This window comes from Thalassophryne amazonica, chromosome 18 (genome assembly GCF_902500255.1).
Source record: "Thalassophryne amazonica chromosome 18, fThaAma1.1, whole genome shotgun sequence".
Taxonomy (NCBI): Eukaryota; Metazoa; Chordata; class Actinopteri; order Batrachoidiformes; family Batrachoididae; genus Thalassophryne; species Thalassophryne amazonica.
Genome location: NC_047120.1, coordinates 68404676 through 68421397, shown reverse-complemented (window position 1 = coordinate 68421397; position 16722 = coordinate 68404676). Strand labels below are relative to the sequence as shown.

At 44.5% G+C, this 16722-nt stretch overlaps 2 protein-coding genes across 3 annotated transcripts; both read right to left on the bottom strand.

Moving 5' to 3' along the window:
• Window positions 1–7542: 7542 nt before the first annotated feature.
• Window positions 7543–10353, bottom strand: adprm (ADP-ribose/CDP-alcohol diphosphatase, manganese-dependent). 2 transcript variants are annotated; one of them, XM_034194439.1, is made up of 4 exons: window positions 9707–10349; window positions 8499–8618; window positions 8043–8404; window positions 7543–7713 (listed from the first exon to the last, which is right to left on the bottom strand). In XM_034194439.1, exons 1-3 carry the CDS (start codon window positions 10275–10277, stop codon window positions 8067–8069), a joined length of 1029 nt encoding a protein of 342 aa, XP_034050330.1. In that variant the 5' UTR covers window positions 10278–10349; the 3' UTR covers window positions 7543–7713; window positions 8043–8066. The 2 variants fall into 2 exon arrangements, with proteins under 2 accessions (XP_034050330.1, XP_034050331.1); XM_034194440.1 differs by lacking the exon at window positions 7543–7713 and having other exon boundaries at window positions 8166–8420; window positions 9707–10353.
• Window positions 10354–11724: 1371 nt separating this feature from the next.
• Window positions 11725–15940, bottom strand: LOC117530849 (radial spoke head 1 homolog). Its single transcript, XM_034193791.1, has 7 exons — window positions 15791–15940; window positions 14708–14821; window positions 14206–14311; window positions 13984–14074; window positions 13667–13802; window positions 12223–12288; window positions 11725–11931 (listed from the first exon to the last, which is right to left on the bottom strand). Exons 1-7 carry the CDS (start codon window positions 15836–15838, stop codon window positions 11836–11838), a joined length of 657 nt encoding a protein of 218 aa, XP_034049682.1. The 5' UTR covers window positions 15839–15940; the 3' UTR covers window positions 11725–11835.
• Window positions 15941–16722: the final 782 nt, after the last annotated feature.

The following is a 16722-nucleotide window of genomic DNA, read 5'->3' as shown; positions in this document are numbered from 1 at the left end:
CCCTAAACGCGGCTTCGCACGATCCGACCAGGTGAAGGGGACCTTGGTGGAGGTCAGGGCTGTCAGGGGGCTAACTACCTGACTGTAGCCCTTAATGAACCTCCTGTAGAAATTCGCAAAGCCGAGGAACTGTTGCAGTTTCCTACGGTTTGTTGGTTGGGGCCAATTTCTCACCGCCGCAACCTTGGCCGGATCAGGGGCGACGGAGTTGGAGGAGATTATGAACCCCAGGAAGGACAAAGAAGAGCGGTGAAACTCACACTTCTCGCCCTTCACAAATAGCCGGTTCTCCAACAACCGCTGTAGGACCTGACGTACATGCTTGACATGGGTCTCAGGATCCGGAGAAAAGATGAGTATATCGTCTAGATATACGAAGACAAACCGATGCAGGAAGTCCCGCAAGACGTCATTAACCAACGCTTGGAACGTTGCGGGCGCATTGGTGAGGCCGAACGGCATGACCAGGTACTCAAAGTGACCTAACGGGGTGTTAAATGCCGTCTTCCACTCGTCTCCCTCCCGGATCCGAACCAGGTGATAAGCATTCCTAAGATCCAATTTTGTAAAAATTTGGGCTCCATGCAAGGGCGTAAACACTGAATCCAACAGAGGTAACGGGTATCGGTTGCAAACCGTGATCTTGTTCAGCCCTCTGTAATCAATGCATGGACGGAGTCCGCCGTCCTTCTTGCCCACAAAAAAGAAACCAGCACCCATCGGGGAGGAGGAGTTCCGGATCAACCCGGCAGCTAACGAGTCCCGGATGTAGGTCTCCATTGATTTGCGTTCCGGACGTGAGAGGTTGTACAGCCTACTGGACGGGTACTCAGCGCCCGGTATCAAATCAATGGCACAATCGTACAGACGGTGTGGGGGCAGCGTGAGTGCCAGATCCTTGCTGAAGACGTCAGCAAGGTCATGGTACTCGGCTGGCACCGCCGCCAGATTGGGGGGGACGAAAACCTCCTCCTTAGCTGTCACACCGGGTGGAACCGAGGATCCTAAACACTCCCGGTGGCAGGTTTCGCTCCACTGAACCACAACCCCAGACGGCCAATCAATCCGGGGATTGTGTTTTAACACCCATGGAAAACCAAAAATCACTCGGGAGGTAGAAGGTGTTACATAAAACACAATCTCCTCCCTGTGATTCCCAGAAACAACCAAAGTCACGGGCTGTGTCTGGTGTGTGATTAGTGGAAGAAGGGTGCCATCTAGTGCCCGCACCGACAATGGTGACGGTAAGGCCACTAGAGGGAGCCCAACCTCCTTTGCCCATCTGCTGTCCAGCAGATTCCCCTCCGACCCCGTGTCCACCAGTGCTGGGGCGTGAAGGGTTAGATCCCCACTCAGGATCGTGACTGGGATACGTGCAGATCTTCGGGGTTTCCCCGCGTGGGTATTGTGACCCACCCTTAGCCCAGTCTCTAAGGACGAGTGCTGCTGTTTTGACCGTTTGGGGCACTCTCTCTGTATGTGCTCGGTAGAGCTGCAGAGAAAACACTCTCAACGGATCAGCCTCCTTTGTCTCTGATCTGATCGCTTTTTGGCCCTGCTCGTCTCCATAGCAACGTCAGCAGGGGGAGCTGTCGTCACGTGGAGAGCCCTGGCTGTGGAGCGTGGGGAGGTCGGCTCCCTTTCGGCCCGGGAGGAAGAGGGACGGCTTGTGCCTGACCACGCCCTTCGTCTCACTCCCGTCGGTGTTCTGTTAATCGGTTGTCTAACCGTATAACCAGGTCGATAAGCCCGTCTAAATCCCGCGGCTCGTCCTTCGCCACCAGGTGCTCCTTAAGGACCAGAGACAGTTTGTTCACAAAGGCGGCGCGGAGCGCAACAGCATTCCAGCCGGCTCGCGCTGCCGCGATGCGGAAGTCGACTGCATACTTCGCTGCGCTACGACACCCCTGTCTTATCGACAGCAGCACGCTTGAAGCGGTCTCGCCTCTATGAGGGTGGTCGAACACCTGTCGGAACTCCCTCACAAACTCAGTGTAAATCGTTAGGAGCCGTGAATTCTGCTCCCAGAGCGCCGTAGCCCAGGCGCGTGCCTCTCCTCGAAGCAAATTTATAACGTAAGCCACCCGGCTAGCGTCTGACGCGTACATGACGGGACGCTGTGAAAAGACGAGCGAGCACTGCATTAAGAAGTCTGCGCACATCTCCACACAGCCTCCATACGGCTCCGGAGGGCTTATGTATGCTTCAGGGGAAGGTGGGGGGGTTCGTTGAACGACCAGTGGAATGTCTGTCTCTGGCATACGGTCAGCAGGAGGAGGTGCTGCAGCAGCGCCCTGAGCATGCGCTTCCACCTGGGCGGTGAGAGCCTCCATCCTTCGATTGAGAACAATGCTCTGCTCTGTAACTAAGTCCAACCGAGCAGTAAAGGCGGTTAAGATGTGCTGCAGCTCACCTAACACGCCTCCTGCTGGCGCCTGTGCACCTCGCTCTTCCATTGGCTGTTCAAGCGATGGTTGACGCCCCTCGGGATCCATGACGCTGGCCGAGAAATCCTGTTGGGACGGTGTCGTGACACGGACGCAAGCCAAAAAGTAACAATTTAATGTTGTGAAGCGCACAACGAAGTACAGACAATAACAATATTGCGGAATGTCAATCATACACAAGGTGGCGTGTGGCAGGCTCGAAGATAGAAGACGTCTGGTGATAGAAGAGCCGGAACCCACACAGCTTCCACCACCAACGGATCTGAAGAACACCGGAGCCACCAAGCCCTGCGCCCCAGGTGGCCACTGTCTTCAGCAGTCAGACCCGGTACTGCTGGCAGAGAACAGAAACAGTTTGATGAGTGTGAGTACGCACACTCAGTAATCCCACAGTCTGTGTTCAGTTAGGAGGGAGAACCTCCACCTCCAATAACACACTCGGACAGCTCCTGAGACAACCACTTATCTGGCTGGGGTGGGAGGCGAAGCCGTCGCAGTCCACACCAAACGCCAACACAGCAGACAAGGAATCCGTCACAGGAAAATGGCTGCAAAAGAGATCAGACTATTGTTCGGTTTAGATTCAGCAGAGAACATTACCTGTATGGTAGATGATTTCTCGGCAAGGAGGTGGAGTTGCAGTCCGGCCTTTATGGTGATGGTGATGGGTTGAATGAGTGACAGCTGGTGCTGATGAAGAGCGACAGCTGTCACTCCCAGTGGCTCTGGTGCCCTCTCGTGCTTGAAGCCTGCACTCCAAGCAGGGCGCCATCTGGTGGTGGTGGGCCAGCAGTACCTCCTCTTCAGCGGCCCACACAACACCATTTACTTATTTCCATTGTGGCCCTCATAGTACAATACACTATGTAATTCCATAGGATTTGCTTGCCAAAATTGATTTTTTTGTTTAAATGGCTTTATTTGGGTGCCAATAAATAAAAAAAATGTCACAGTCTGAATTTTCAGGCCCCTGGAGCCCACCTTGGGGATGCCCCTTAAGTTTCCTACCAAAAAGGTCCGATTTTCGGTAATATTTCTAAATTGTAAGTTAATGTTGGTAATATAAAGGTGTTTATGAGACATTTAAGGGGTAACATGATATCAGGCTACCAAATAAAAGACATATTTTAGTATTTTTTAACAATTTTGTTAACATTTTAGCATTAACTATAAGAAAATTAGAACAAAAAGCACCTCATTTCTTTAACTTTCTTAGGACAATAAATTATTTTATTTCAGAATGTGATGGAAATTCAGCAGCATTATTTACCCATACTGAACACATAATAAAAATAAAAAATACCATCAAAGCTAAGATTTTATTTTTTATTTTAATTTTATTTAATTGAGAAGCATTTACATAGAGGGGTGCATGGAATATTGTTCCTCAGACAAACACACCATCTTATTTCTTTACATCCTGATTTGCACCCACACTTGGTTAGTTCAATGACTGCTCGAGGTGCTGGGAGCTCAAGGCATTTCAGAGGCACAGACATCTCATTCCGAATGTTCCATCCATTTCCATCCACAGAGGGGAGAGATGCATTTTTGTCATCACAGGATTTATCTCTCATGCAGACAAAGTTGACCCTTGCTATATGTGGAAGCAATGCAGCACGAGTAGGAGGCAGCATTTCTCCTTCCAGATTCTTTGATCTAAACAGCTCCCATCACATTGCAGGTAAGGTGTAAGGGCCAGTGGATGAATAGACATGACCAACAAACCTCTCCAAAGGTCTGACCTGTTGTGGCAGCTCACCATCAATTAGGTTCATAGGAATAGGACCACAACCAAGATCAGAGAAGCACTGTAGAGCAGGATCATTATCCTTAAGCTTCATGTATGCATTTACCCAAGTCTTTTTGGTTACTCCTACAAATTTGCCTCCCCAGTCAGCACCAGAAAAGTTGTGAATGCCAATGAGGCCTTGACTTTTCTCCTTTCCAATTATTCTTACTTTTTCAACTACATCAATTGTTCTGTGTCTTGATCCCTTGCCAGTCAGAAAATGCAGACTTGTTTTTGATGAGTCAAGATGATTGGAGGCAAGGTCCATGAGAATTGTTAGGACATCGGTGTCTGGGGACCAAACACACACTTTTTTGCATGGATTTTCATTGACTGAGGCTAAGACCTGGTGTGGTATCAAGGTGTCAGCTTCTTCATGGTTATGTGTCTCCTCCATGTTGATGGATTTAATCTTGTTGTCATACACAAAAAAAAGCTTGAAATTCTGTCTACCTTCAAAGTGTTGAAGTAGATCTGCTGCTAATAATTCTGTCAACCTGCACTTTGTTTGATTGGCAGAAAGTATAACCAAAGAATTTCTGCACAAACTGTCAGAAACCGTCTCAGGGAAGCTCATCTGCATGCTCGTCGTCCTCATCGGGGTCTCGACCTGACTCCAGTTCGTCGTCGTAACCGACTTGAGTGAGCAAATGCTCACATTCGCTGGCGTTTGGCACGTTGGAGAGGTGTTCTCTTCACGGATGAATACCGGTTCACACTGTTCAGGGCAGATGGCAGACAGCGTGTGTGGCGTCGTTTGGGTGAGCGGTTTTCTGATGTCAGTGTTGTGGATCGAGTGGCCCATGGTGGCGGTGGGGTTATGGTATGGGCAGGCGTCTGTTATGGACGAAGAACACAGGTGCATTTTATTGATGGCATTTTGAATGCACAGAGATACCGTGACGAGATCCTGAGGTCCATTGTTGTGCCATACATCCAAGAACATCACCTCATGTTGCAGCAGGATAATGCACGGCCCCATGTTGCAAGGATCTGTACACAATTCTTGGAAGCTGAAAATGTCCCAGTTCTTGCATGGCCGGCATACTCACCGGACATGTCACCCATTGAGCATGTTTGGGATGCTCTGGACTGGCGTATACGACAGCGTGTACCAGTTCCTGCCAATATCCAGCAACTTCGCACAGCCATTGAAGAGGAGTGGACCAACATTCCACAATTGACAACCTGATCAACTCTATGCGAAGGAGATGTGTTGCACTGCATGAGGCAAATGGTGGTCACACCAGATACTGACTGGTATCCCCCCCCAATAAAACAAAACTGCACCTTTCAGAGTGGCCTTTTATTGTGGGCAGTCTAAGGCACACCTGTGCACTAATCATGGTGTCTAATCAGCATCTTGATATGGCACACCTGTGAGGTGGGATGGATTATCTCAGCAAAGGAGAAGTGCTCACTATCACAGATTTAGACTGGTTTGTGAACAATATTTGAGGGAAATGGTGATATTGTGTATGTGGAAAAAGTTTTAGATCTTTGAGTTCATCTCATACAAAATGGGAGCAAAACCAAAAGTGTTGCATTTATATTTTTGTTGAGTATATATATATATATAGAGAGAGAGAGAGAGAAATGATGGTGTAGCGTCCAATTTGTTTATTTGCTTTTTTTGTTTGGTTGGTCTTGCGGCAGTGTTGGAAAGTCAGCGGACAAGCGTGAATGCCCTTCATCCCAGTGGCAGCCAGCATCATTTGTTTGGGAGGGCTTTCAGCAAACCAACCTTAGAACTGCAAGGTCAGACACTGGTCAGCTGGGCAGAGCGCAGGACTGGAAGCTGCTGGCAGACTTGGAAAAGAAACTGTGCTTCCCAGCGGAAATCACAACCACCAGCCTACGACCAGACCTTGTCCTGTGGTCATCCTCGTTCAAGCTCGTTTACATCATCGAGCTCACTGTGCCCTGGGAGGGCGCAGTGGAGGAAGCCTATGAGCGGAAAAGGTTGAGGTACACTGGACTTGTAGTTGATGCGCAACAAGGCTGGAATGTGAAGGTACGCCGAGTGGAAGTAGGCTGCAGAGGATTTGTAGCCACCTCAACATCCAGGCTGCTCAGGGAGTTGGGAGTACGAGGGAAGGCCCATCGGCAGGCAGTCAAAGACCTCTCCTCCGCTGCTGAAAAGGGAAGACTCCGTCTGGGCCTTCAAGTGAGGTGATGGCATCCAGGGAGTGAACCTGGGACGCTGGGACTCACTGCTGAACCCTCTGGAGGTGTCGTGGGCTTATCAGCGAAACACCCAAGAAGGAGGGCGCCCACTTGACAACCCAAAGGATACCATCACTCACGTCAGTGCCTCAAGTAGTCATTAAGGGATATCAACATCAAGTCCTATACAACAGATTTCCTGGATTTAGGTAGAGGTATGTGCTCTTAAGGGTGCCCTTCTTGGTCCATCGCATCAGCCGCAAACCTGATGTACGTGGATGATGTATTTCAGACACACAGACGAAAGCTGCTGTTACAAAGATTATTTTATTCATCAAATTTTAATAAATACAATGCATTGATCAGTTGCATAATAAACTGTGAAAGTAACAAAATAAGAATACAAGTCATGTGCAAATCACAAAAAGGCAGAACTAAGGAAGCTGCCTCATTTAGCTCCAATATTCAACTAATGTCAGTATATCATACAGTACATATGTCAAACAAACTCAGGATCTGAACATAAAATATCTGAATAAAGTGCCAGAAATGATTGGAAGTACTCATCTGAAGTAACATTCACATGGCTGGAACAGTTTTTGGACCTGTACAGGGGTCATTCCAGCATCAGGATGAGAAGTCATTTTCCAGAATAAAACTTTAGTTTTGGGGCCACTTTGAGTAATAATTTCTGCCCAAAACCTGCTCGCTCGTCTCAGTGGTTACTAAAAAACACTGAGTGAGGGATCATTTCACACTGTTATTTTCAAGGACAGTACTCGAGTGAAATAAATGGAAACTTGGGGTCACTGAGCAATAAAACCCAAATCTCATCTTGAGTTTTCAGTTTTGTGAATAATTTGTGAAAGTTTTGTGAATAATTGTATTTATTATTTGGCACATTTAGTTGATGTCATGTTTTACTACTGGCAAGGTTGAGATGTTTCCTTTGCTCAGAGCTTGTCTGGTTACCAGCAACTGATTAATGGTGACATCAATGGCCATTGTTCAATATCCCTAATTTCTCCAAAAATATTAGTCCCATCAACTTCCCATTTTCGCTGCGTTCATCCTTGACCCAAAATACATAAACATACCAAACGGCACGTCAGCTCTCCCCAGTTTCTCCGTGATCAAAGTTTTTTACACACACAAACACATACACGCACACACAGAGGCCACTTGGCTTTTAATATATAGATGACCAGTGAGCCCCCCCACCACCACCACTGCTGAGACGTTCTCAAACATACTGTCCCAATCTGAAGAATACTCCTTTAAAGTACAATTTTCAGAAGGACTATCTAATGGCCCCGTCACACGGCACTTAACGAAGGGCAACGAAGCCCAAACGAAACAAGAAATCTGGACTTTCATTTGCATTGTTTAACCTTCGCACAGCTTCCTTCCTGCAGCAGGTGGATCCACTCCAGGCACGTTTTTGTTTAAAGCGTGGAGATCGTTAGCTTTGGTTTTGTTTTGTTCCTCTTTCATTCCTTTTGCGCTCTTGTTACGCAGGCTACTCAGTGATGGGAAAAGTCAAATGCTCATTCGTCCACCTTTTCTCAGTGATTTGAGACTTTTTTACTTTTTCGCTTCATTCAGGAATCGTCGTGTGCCATGTGACCGGGCCGTAAGATGTGAAGTATCCAATCACTAATCTATAAATCTGAGGTTTTTTTTTTTAATCTTTGGTTTAGATCTGATTTTGGAAACATGAACACTTGATCGCACACCCTTCCGGTTCCCTGCAGGCCCATTCTGTCCTCGTATGCGGAGATGGTGCCGAAGGCGTTGCTGTCCGGCGGCGTCTCGATGACGGCATCTAAAGTCAGGTGGTGCACTCTCGTGTCTTTGTCCCAGTAGTACTCGCCGTCATGGGCGTGTCCGGCCAAGAAGCAGACCACACTGCGGTGGTGCCGCAGTACCGTCAGGAGCTCGTCGTAGTTCCAGGCGAGGCACATGGGGTCGGCAGCCTTTGGGTGCACGGGGATGTGACCTGCCCCAAATAATGACTTTATCATCAGTGCCGTGACGCTTTTTCAGGCTCATAATCACACGACAAACTATCACTTTCCTCAGATTTTACTTACTAACAATTGTGACTCTTTCCTGTTTCTCATCAGCCGCGGACAGAAGGTCATCCAGCCAGTCCAGCTGAGTCTTACTGAAGCCGCCGTTGAACATCCTGTATCTTGTGTGGTCCAGACACACTAAAACAAGAAAACACTGTAAGCTGTAAGAACAGAATGCGTCCCATCAATGTGTCTGATAAAATAAAGCATAACTGAATTCTACACAAATTATTCATTTCCTTAGTTACAAGCGTCTGAAATGTCTAAACGTTGACGGTTTAACTCTTAATGGACTAACTGGCTGTTCACACTCGCAACGTTTCACTCAAGTCATCGGGGGCTCAATTCAAGTCAATTTTGTCAACTGTTTCTAAAGAGAAGGTTCCTGGTTCTAGACCACCCCTGCTCATTCTCCGTGTAATGTTCAGTTGCATCAGAGAGGGCATCCGGTGTAAAATCTGTGCCAAATCCCATTGTGGATCTGTACTGGATTTACTGTGGTGACCCTGAGAAATTGGGAACAGCTGAATGTACAAGAACTGTTGATGCCAAAACACTCAAGAAACCGATTCCGCTGAGCTTAAAGGCAACGACAGTAAGCACCGGCCAAAATACAACTATAATTCTACCTTACGAAAGAAACACTGTTCCATAAACAGATGCATGTCATTTCCAGTCAGCTGTAACACGGGCTAGTTCAATACTCAAGTAGTAACCGGGTTAACTCGCTAGCTGGTCCAGGCCTAAGAGAGCAGGTAGATTGGTGGAAAGGAGTTGGGGTGCCAGTATGTAGGCCGGGGTTCAACTCCCACTCATACCTGTTTGCAAGCTTGGACAAAGCACTTCATCGGCGTTGTTCCACCCAGCTGTGACCAGGTACGGACTACGTTTGGGGAAGTAACCTACATGGTACTGGTGTCCCAGACAGATGGAGTTGTTGACTCTCATCTGCTTGACACTATGGAATCTCTGGATAAGCAAAAATACCAACGGCCCAATACAGGAACAGTTCTGACATTAGGTCCCGACAATATTATTACATCGCCATTTAGGACTTGGGGACGCAGGTTAAGATTAAAGTATCTCTGGAACTACTGATCCTTTACATATAAGACCTGAACTACAAAGCTTCTGCCTGATCAAAGTGCTACTCTGATCAGGCACATGCACAAATTACCCTATAAATACTGCGTAGCAGAAAGTAAAAGTGTAACGAGATGCAGTACTCGGGGGACAGTTGAGATCCTGATTGCTGTTGTAGCGTTTTATTAAATCCAGGGCGGTTCTGTGCTGTTCGCTGGACTCCTCTCGGCCCAACACGCTGACGTCATAAGCATCCAACACCACAAAGATGAAGCCGGGGGCGGGGCTGAAGGTGTAGGCGTAAATATCCTGAGCGAGCAGTCCGCCGTCCCTGCGGGGGGCGCTGTTGAGCTTCGAGCCCATCAGTTCACGCCGGTTGAAGTTGTAGAACTCGTGGTTTCCCCAAACATGGTGGACTTCCGCCTCCCCGGAGCTCAGCTCCGTCAGTACCGACTCCAGAGCCCGTTCAGAGTCGCCGTGCTGCTTGTTGAAGCCGTCGATAACGTCCCCCAGCTGCAGGATGAACCCGGGTCGAACAGACGACCAGCTCCGCATCGCGTTCCGGAGCAGCTGGAGGCTGTTCCGGTAAAACCGCCTCCGCGTTTTGGTGTAATCCGACCCGTCGTTAATGTCTGCGTACTGGACGTCGGATATCACCCCGAATGTAAAAAGCGGCACCCGGTGAGAACACGCGTTGTTATCCTGTTTATCCATAATTTCACCCGTCTTTCAGGAAGAAACTGCAGAAACCGGTCCCGCTGGTGAATATGAAGGTGTGACGTCACGCGAAATGATCCAACTGAGACTTTCAAAATAAAGCTGTCTAACGTCTGGGACAGGTATAGTGAATGAATTTGTCTGAGAGCTTCACTTAAACCACGACATATTAAGATGTGCACAAAGGAAAATAATCAAGTTTTGTTTTTTGTCCAGAACTGACCCTGGTTGGGACTCATGAGGGCCACAATGGAAATAAGTAAATGGTTTGCATTTCTTTCCAAATCAGAAGCTCAGAGCGCTTTACAATGATGCCTCACATTCGCCCACCAATGTCAGGGTGCTGCCATGCACCTCACTACAGCTCACTACACACCGGGAGCAACTTGGGCATTCTGGACCTTGCCTCAGAGCGCCAAGTGATTTTCTGGTCTGACAAAGAAAAAATCGGCACCCATGTTCCATCAAATTATGAGTTGCTCATATTGCAGGCCACGCCCACCAGGTGACACTTGATATTACTGCTCATTTCAGAATTCTGCCTCACTCAGAGATTAGTTTACGTGCCATCAGGACAGGGACCAGAATGATTTTTATCTGTATTGAAGTGGCAGAAATCTGTTTTATGCTGTTTCATTTTAAAACACACCTGATATTTAACACTATTAACCCTTTTTATGTTAAAAAAATAAATCTGAAGTCTGAAAAGGATTTTATTTAGCTAAATGGATCTTAAAGGTGTTTGGCATTCATTTATCAGTAAAACTTTCATAATTTTTGCTGTATTTTGCTGACTTAATTTTGATTTGGCCATGAATAAATCTTTTGCACAGTACTTCACCAAAAATACAAATAACTGTTGTGGGAGCAAGAATGCAATATTAATTCTTGTAAATGTCACAATCTGTTATCCAACAAGTTATAACAGTTTACTTGTTTTTGTGTGTGCAGTGTATTTTTTTAGTTTTATGCAGAAATTCTCTACTTTTCATCTTAAATATTCTATTATTACTCAGTTTCATGAAAACATTTAAGAAAAATCTGCATTTACCGACTGAAAAATAATTATTTTGCTTTTTATGTCTCGGTAAGAATAATGAATTTTGTCTGGTTTTTCTTCCATATACTCTTTTTTTTTTTTTTAATTGGAGAATATAAAACCACAAAAGTAAGCATTATTAATAATATTCATGAGTTTTCCAACAGATAGCAATAGAATCAGATGGAGACCAAAAAATAAAAAAAATATCTTGAGTCACTGAGAGGTTTTCGTGTCATTTATTTATCTTTTTAACAGGTGGGACTGTGGAGAGATTACACAAACGATTAGTTTTCTGTCTGTAGACTGACAAAAACAGACCTGTCACCACTGTGACAAATATCTATTCAAATTATTTAACACCATTATATGGAATTTATTTTATTTATGTTAGCTGTTTTTGTTTTTTTTTTACAGGTAATAATGACCGTAGTTAAGATCTTCTGTCTGTAGTGACAGTGGAAATGGACCAGCTGTCTGATATCACACGACCACGCTGAGCTGATGAAATTCGCCTCATGGCTCCACATCAGGAGTCCTTTGTGTTGCAGTGAAATACTGTGGAGTCCATTTGAGGGTGATGGTGGGGTCTGACTCCCCCTCGGCTTTGTCCTGTCAGGAGCCGTGCAGGAGAAAGACAAATATTAAAACACACACCACATACAGAGAAGAAATTCACTCATATTTGAACCAAAACACAGTTTCTCATCTGCGGGACCACGTGTGCACACTAATAATACAAACAATGTTTTTTTTACTTGTGATGTTTTGTGCACTTTGTCAGTCAGGATAATTAATTCTACGCCCTCTAGAGGGAGGTAATAAGTCCACAACATGCTCACTCAGTCCAGCTCCCTGTGCGTTTTTAAGGATGGAGGAGGCATTGTTTGAATACTAACTTACCTGTCGGTGGAATTCTCCGTGCTGCTCGCAGCCGTTGTCAAATATGTATTTCCCCGGACCAGACGGCTGCAAAAGAAGATCATAACCATCAAGAACGCTCTCACATTAACAGCATGGAAGATTCGTTCTTAATATTAAAAACCTCAATGCCATGAAAAGCTGCTGCTTGTTACGGACCTTAAATTTAACCCTGAATCTTATATGCTTGCAGATGTGGAAAAGTCTTAGGCATACCAGTGCTTCTGTGTAATCAAGTTTATTCTTTTTTTGCTACTATGATAGCAAAAACCCAAAATATTAAAGAGAACTTTATTTTAGAAACAGATCTTTTCAGATTAATTAAAAAAAAACCCTGAACACTTTGTAAATTCACCTCGTAACATGAGTCCATAAAGAAAACATACGATAATAACTGAGAAATAAAGAGTTGATCAACATGATGTTCTTGGAAAACTTTGGGATCGTTCAGCCAAAGCAACTTCACAATCACAAAACAGCTGCATTTTTTTTTCTTTCTTTTAAATATACAAATTGACTGAGGCAGCATAGATCCATGTCATTTTATTGGTGGGTTGTATGTCATGTGACATTGACTATTTGTCCCATTTATATTGAGAAATAGTCCATGGGGTACAGTACGACTGATGCCATTTTTCATGCAGTTTGGTTTTTACTTTCTTTGTTGAATGACTCCACTACCTTTTGTAAACGTGTCCATAATATGAGGAAACTAAGTCCAGTATTCCATTAAGTGATTAAAAGCTTACACAGTATTAATGGGAACATCTTTAACAGCCCTAGAAGTGCTGTGAGATAAAGAATTGGACAAGTTCCTATTGCAGTTTTTCACTGGATTGAGGAAAATAGACGCGTGCGTCCACACGTACGTGTCAGTTTCCAGCAGTCGGCAGCTCGCGGGACAAAGCAACTGCTGCGTGAACACAGGCACTGCTTTCAGCTTACTGTTTAAAGAAGAAATGGCTAAGAAGTAAAATGTCAAAAGACTAGGATTTCTTTAGGTGTCATATACAATAAATAATGAGTATTTCCACTGCACTCACAAACATTCATTATTAATATGTATCTACTGGCTGCCTGAGCAGGTCTTGCCCTGCATCTCATCCAATAACTGCTGGGAGAAGCTCCAGACCCCATGACCCTGAACTGGAATAAGCAGGTATAGAAAATAAATGAATGAATCTGATCAGCAGTCTGAGAACCTCTGAAGAGCACACGCATGTGTTCCCACAAACAAACACAATAATTATAAAGACGTTTGTAAAAACACTTAATACCAAGCATTTTTGGGAAACGTAGCATTTGATTTGTACACTTTTCAGGCACAAGGTGATAGAACAAAGAATCACAACATCCAGGCTCCTCTCCATCCTCATCAGCAATGACTGGCCGAGCGTTTGAAGTGAGTAATAAAAGGAGAACTTACAGTGTTGCTGACAAAGTTGCCCTGGTATCTGTGGTTGGCGTGGATAAACTCTCCGCTTGACTCCATCTTGTCATTCACCCATGATCCTTTGTACCTGGAGCCAGTGTCATGATAGTGGTACACACCCTGTCCATGCCTGGAAATTAGACAAAAACAAAATGGTTTTTGTGTATTTGCATATTGAATGACATCTAGAATGTTTAGCCTGCAGGTGAGATTTGATGTTTTAAGGTTACAGAAATGAAACACAGCGTCGCTACGGCCTAAGCCATGTTGAGACAGTCAATAGAGAATATACAGTAAAGCTGCAGTTGTACCTCATGTGCTTCAGCCACTCTCCACTGTATGTGTCTCCATTGGGGTAAGTGTAGATGCCATGACCCTGTCTCAGGTCATCAACCCATAAGCCTGACATAAAACGAAGAAGAATGCACACACATCTCGGCATCGGGTAGCACAGCATGTGATGTACGCTGATAAAACTTTGAAACACTTGCAGGATGTGACATGCAGAAACTAACAATTATCCACCATCATACCTTCATATTTGGATCCATCTGGATAGTAGAAGGTACCCTGACCATGTTTCTTGTTCTGGTTATAACATCCCACATATCTTGCACTATTCCTGAACTGATATGTCCCCTAACAAAGTGCACAAAAGAAAAAAATATTTCAGTGGAATAGCAAGAATGGCATGCTCAACACTGGCACCTGCTGGCCAGTTCACGTGTCTCTATTAAATGATGGATACTGGAAATCTACCGTCAACCCATACAGTGCTTGTTATTTCTTTTAGTGCAACTGTCAGATTATCTAGACTTGGATGCAGATCCAGGAGTTAGAATAACTGTATTTATCACTGGAAGAATGAGGAATGTGGATCAAAAACTACTTTCATGCATTTTAATAAATAGTGTCATATGTCACACAAACATACACACTATTTGGTTGTGATATAAATGCAACGCTTGACTATAGCTTTAAATCCATTTTGGATTTGACGCCAGACCACTGTGGTGGTGCGCTGTCATACAGAACCTGCCCGTGTCTCTTTCCATTTTTGTAGTGTCCCTGATAAATGTCTCCATTGGGCAGCACAGCTTTACCCACTCCGTGTCGCTCCCCTGCTTCATTTCTATCACCTTCATATTCCTGCAAATCAGGTACATAAAGAAAGAAAAGAAAAAAGCATCAGAACCACAGTTCAAAATACATTACAAGTTAAAGAAATGTGTTAACACAGTGTGACTGACGTTTCTGTGGCAAGACTGCATTCAGAAAGGAAGATAAAGACAAGAAAAGTTCATACTGATGTAATTTTCTGACAAAACACAGGATAAATTAGAAGATTAAATAACATCAAATCAGCTGCATCAATTTTTTTTTTTAAAAAAGGAAGGGGGGGGGGGGGTGTGTGCCGGTGGCACGACAAGGTCAGAGGTTTCATCCACGCAAGTCAATCATCAGTTTAAGTTGGTTCCACTCCTCCAGCCAAGGCACAAGAGACTGTGGTACCAGTGCTGTCATCAGCTGTCCTTGGACCACAAACATCAGACATAAAAATTAAATAAACTGTCAGACATAAAAGATAAAATACACCCTCAAATGTAAAAATAAAAACCGTCGGCCATAAAAAAAAAAACATCAGACATAAAAATGAAATACACCCTCAGATGTAAAAAACAAACAAACAAAAAAAACAGTCAGACATAAAAACAAAATAAATCATTAGATATAAAAACAAAATTTTTATATCTTTGTTGGTGATCCTCCTGTCCTGTGCGCCAATAGCATTTCTTGTATATTCGTCCATGAATTGTTCTGTGAATTGTTCTGCAATTTGTGTCTGTATCATGGCCCAAGCAGAGGGTCACGGAACGTTCTGTGTTCAAATCCCACCCCTGCCACATTTCTCCATGTAATGTGGAGTTGTGTCAGGAAGGGCATCCGGCGTAAAACCTGTGCCAATTCAACATGCAGATCCACCTTGGATTTGCTGTGGCGACCCCGAGTGCAAACAAGGGAGCAGCCGAAGGGACTTACTATCAGATCTTTTAAATGTTTAGCATGGTTTAACACTCGGCATCTAAGTCAAACAGTCAGTGAACATATTTTTCTTACCCCAAGGGTGGTACTCTCGTCAAACTCATCAGATTCCACATCGGACATTGTAATGTGATAGTTTTCGAGTGCGCCGCTGCAAACGCTTAAACTTTTAAGATCTTCTCGGTGTATCAGACAGCGAGTCCGTTATACCACGTGACTGACGTTTGAACCACAAATTCACTGCTTCGTCGAGAGGTGGTTCGTTTGTGTGGTTTCACAATTTAGCTTCGTGGCGTCCTAAAAGACACACACTCAAAAAGATACGTCCTTTTTTTTCTTCTTCTTCTTATTCATGCTGGGAATTAAATAAATAAAATCTGAATTATAGCGTAAAGGATATAGTTGCTCTGTGTACTAAGCTTTTATGTTTGTATGTTTATTTTTTGTGTTTACTTTTGATCGATTGGCTGAACCTTTAATTATTTTTTAGACACATTTAGATTTCATTAAACCTTTATCTCTTTTTCAAATTGCGGCCCAATGACATCACAAAAAGCCACACATAGAATGCTGTACAAAGTCCCGTGGGTCCTTAAAGGAATGATTATTATTATAAACTCAAACTAATCAGTGTGACGCTCATTAAAATCATCCGATCAGAAATATTTAATGTTACAGTACAGTACTGTAACGTCATTAAAGACGAGCTGTTTCACTGCACTGCATCCAGTTGTCCAGCAGATGTCGCCCACGGGCGCCGAATGAATCTTTGAGTCATGAGCTGATTGCCGCAATGCTTCGGAAAGCCTAGTTGGCATGGAAACGTTAAAGTTTATAGTTGCCATGACAGCTGTCAAGCTGGAATCAGATTTGCTAACACATTTTTACCTCCGCCAGTGACGTTAGGCAAAGGTTTGCTTTCACCTCTGTTTGTTTGGTTGTCAATAGCCTGTAACCCATAATCGTTATGATTTTTTTTTTTTTTTTTTTTTTTTTACAGAGGATTC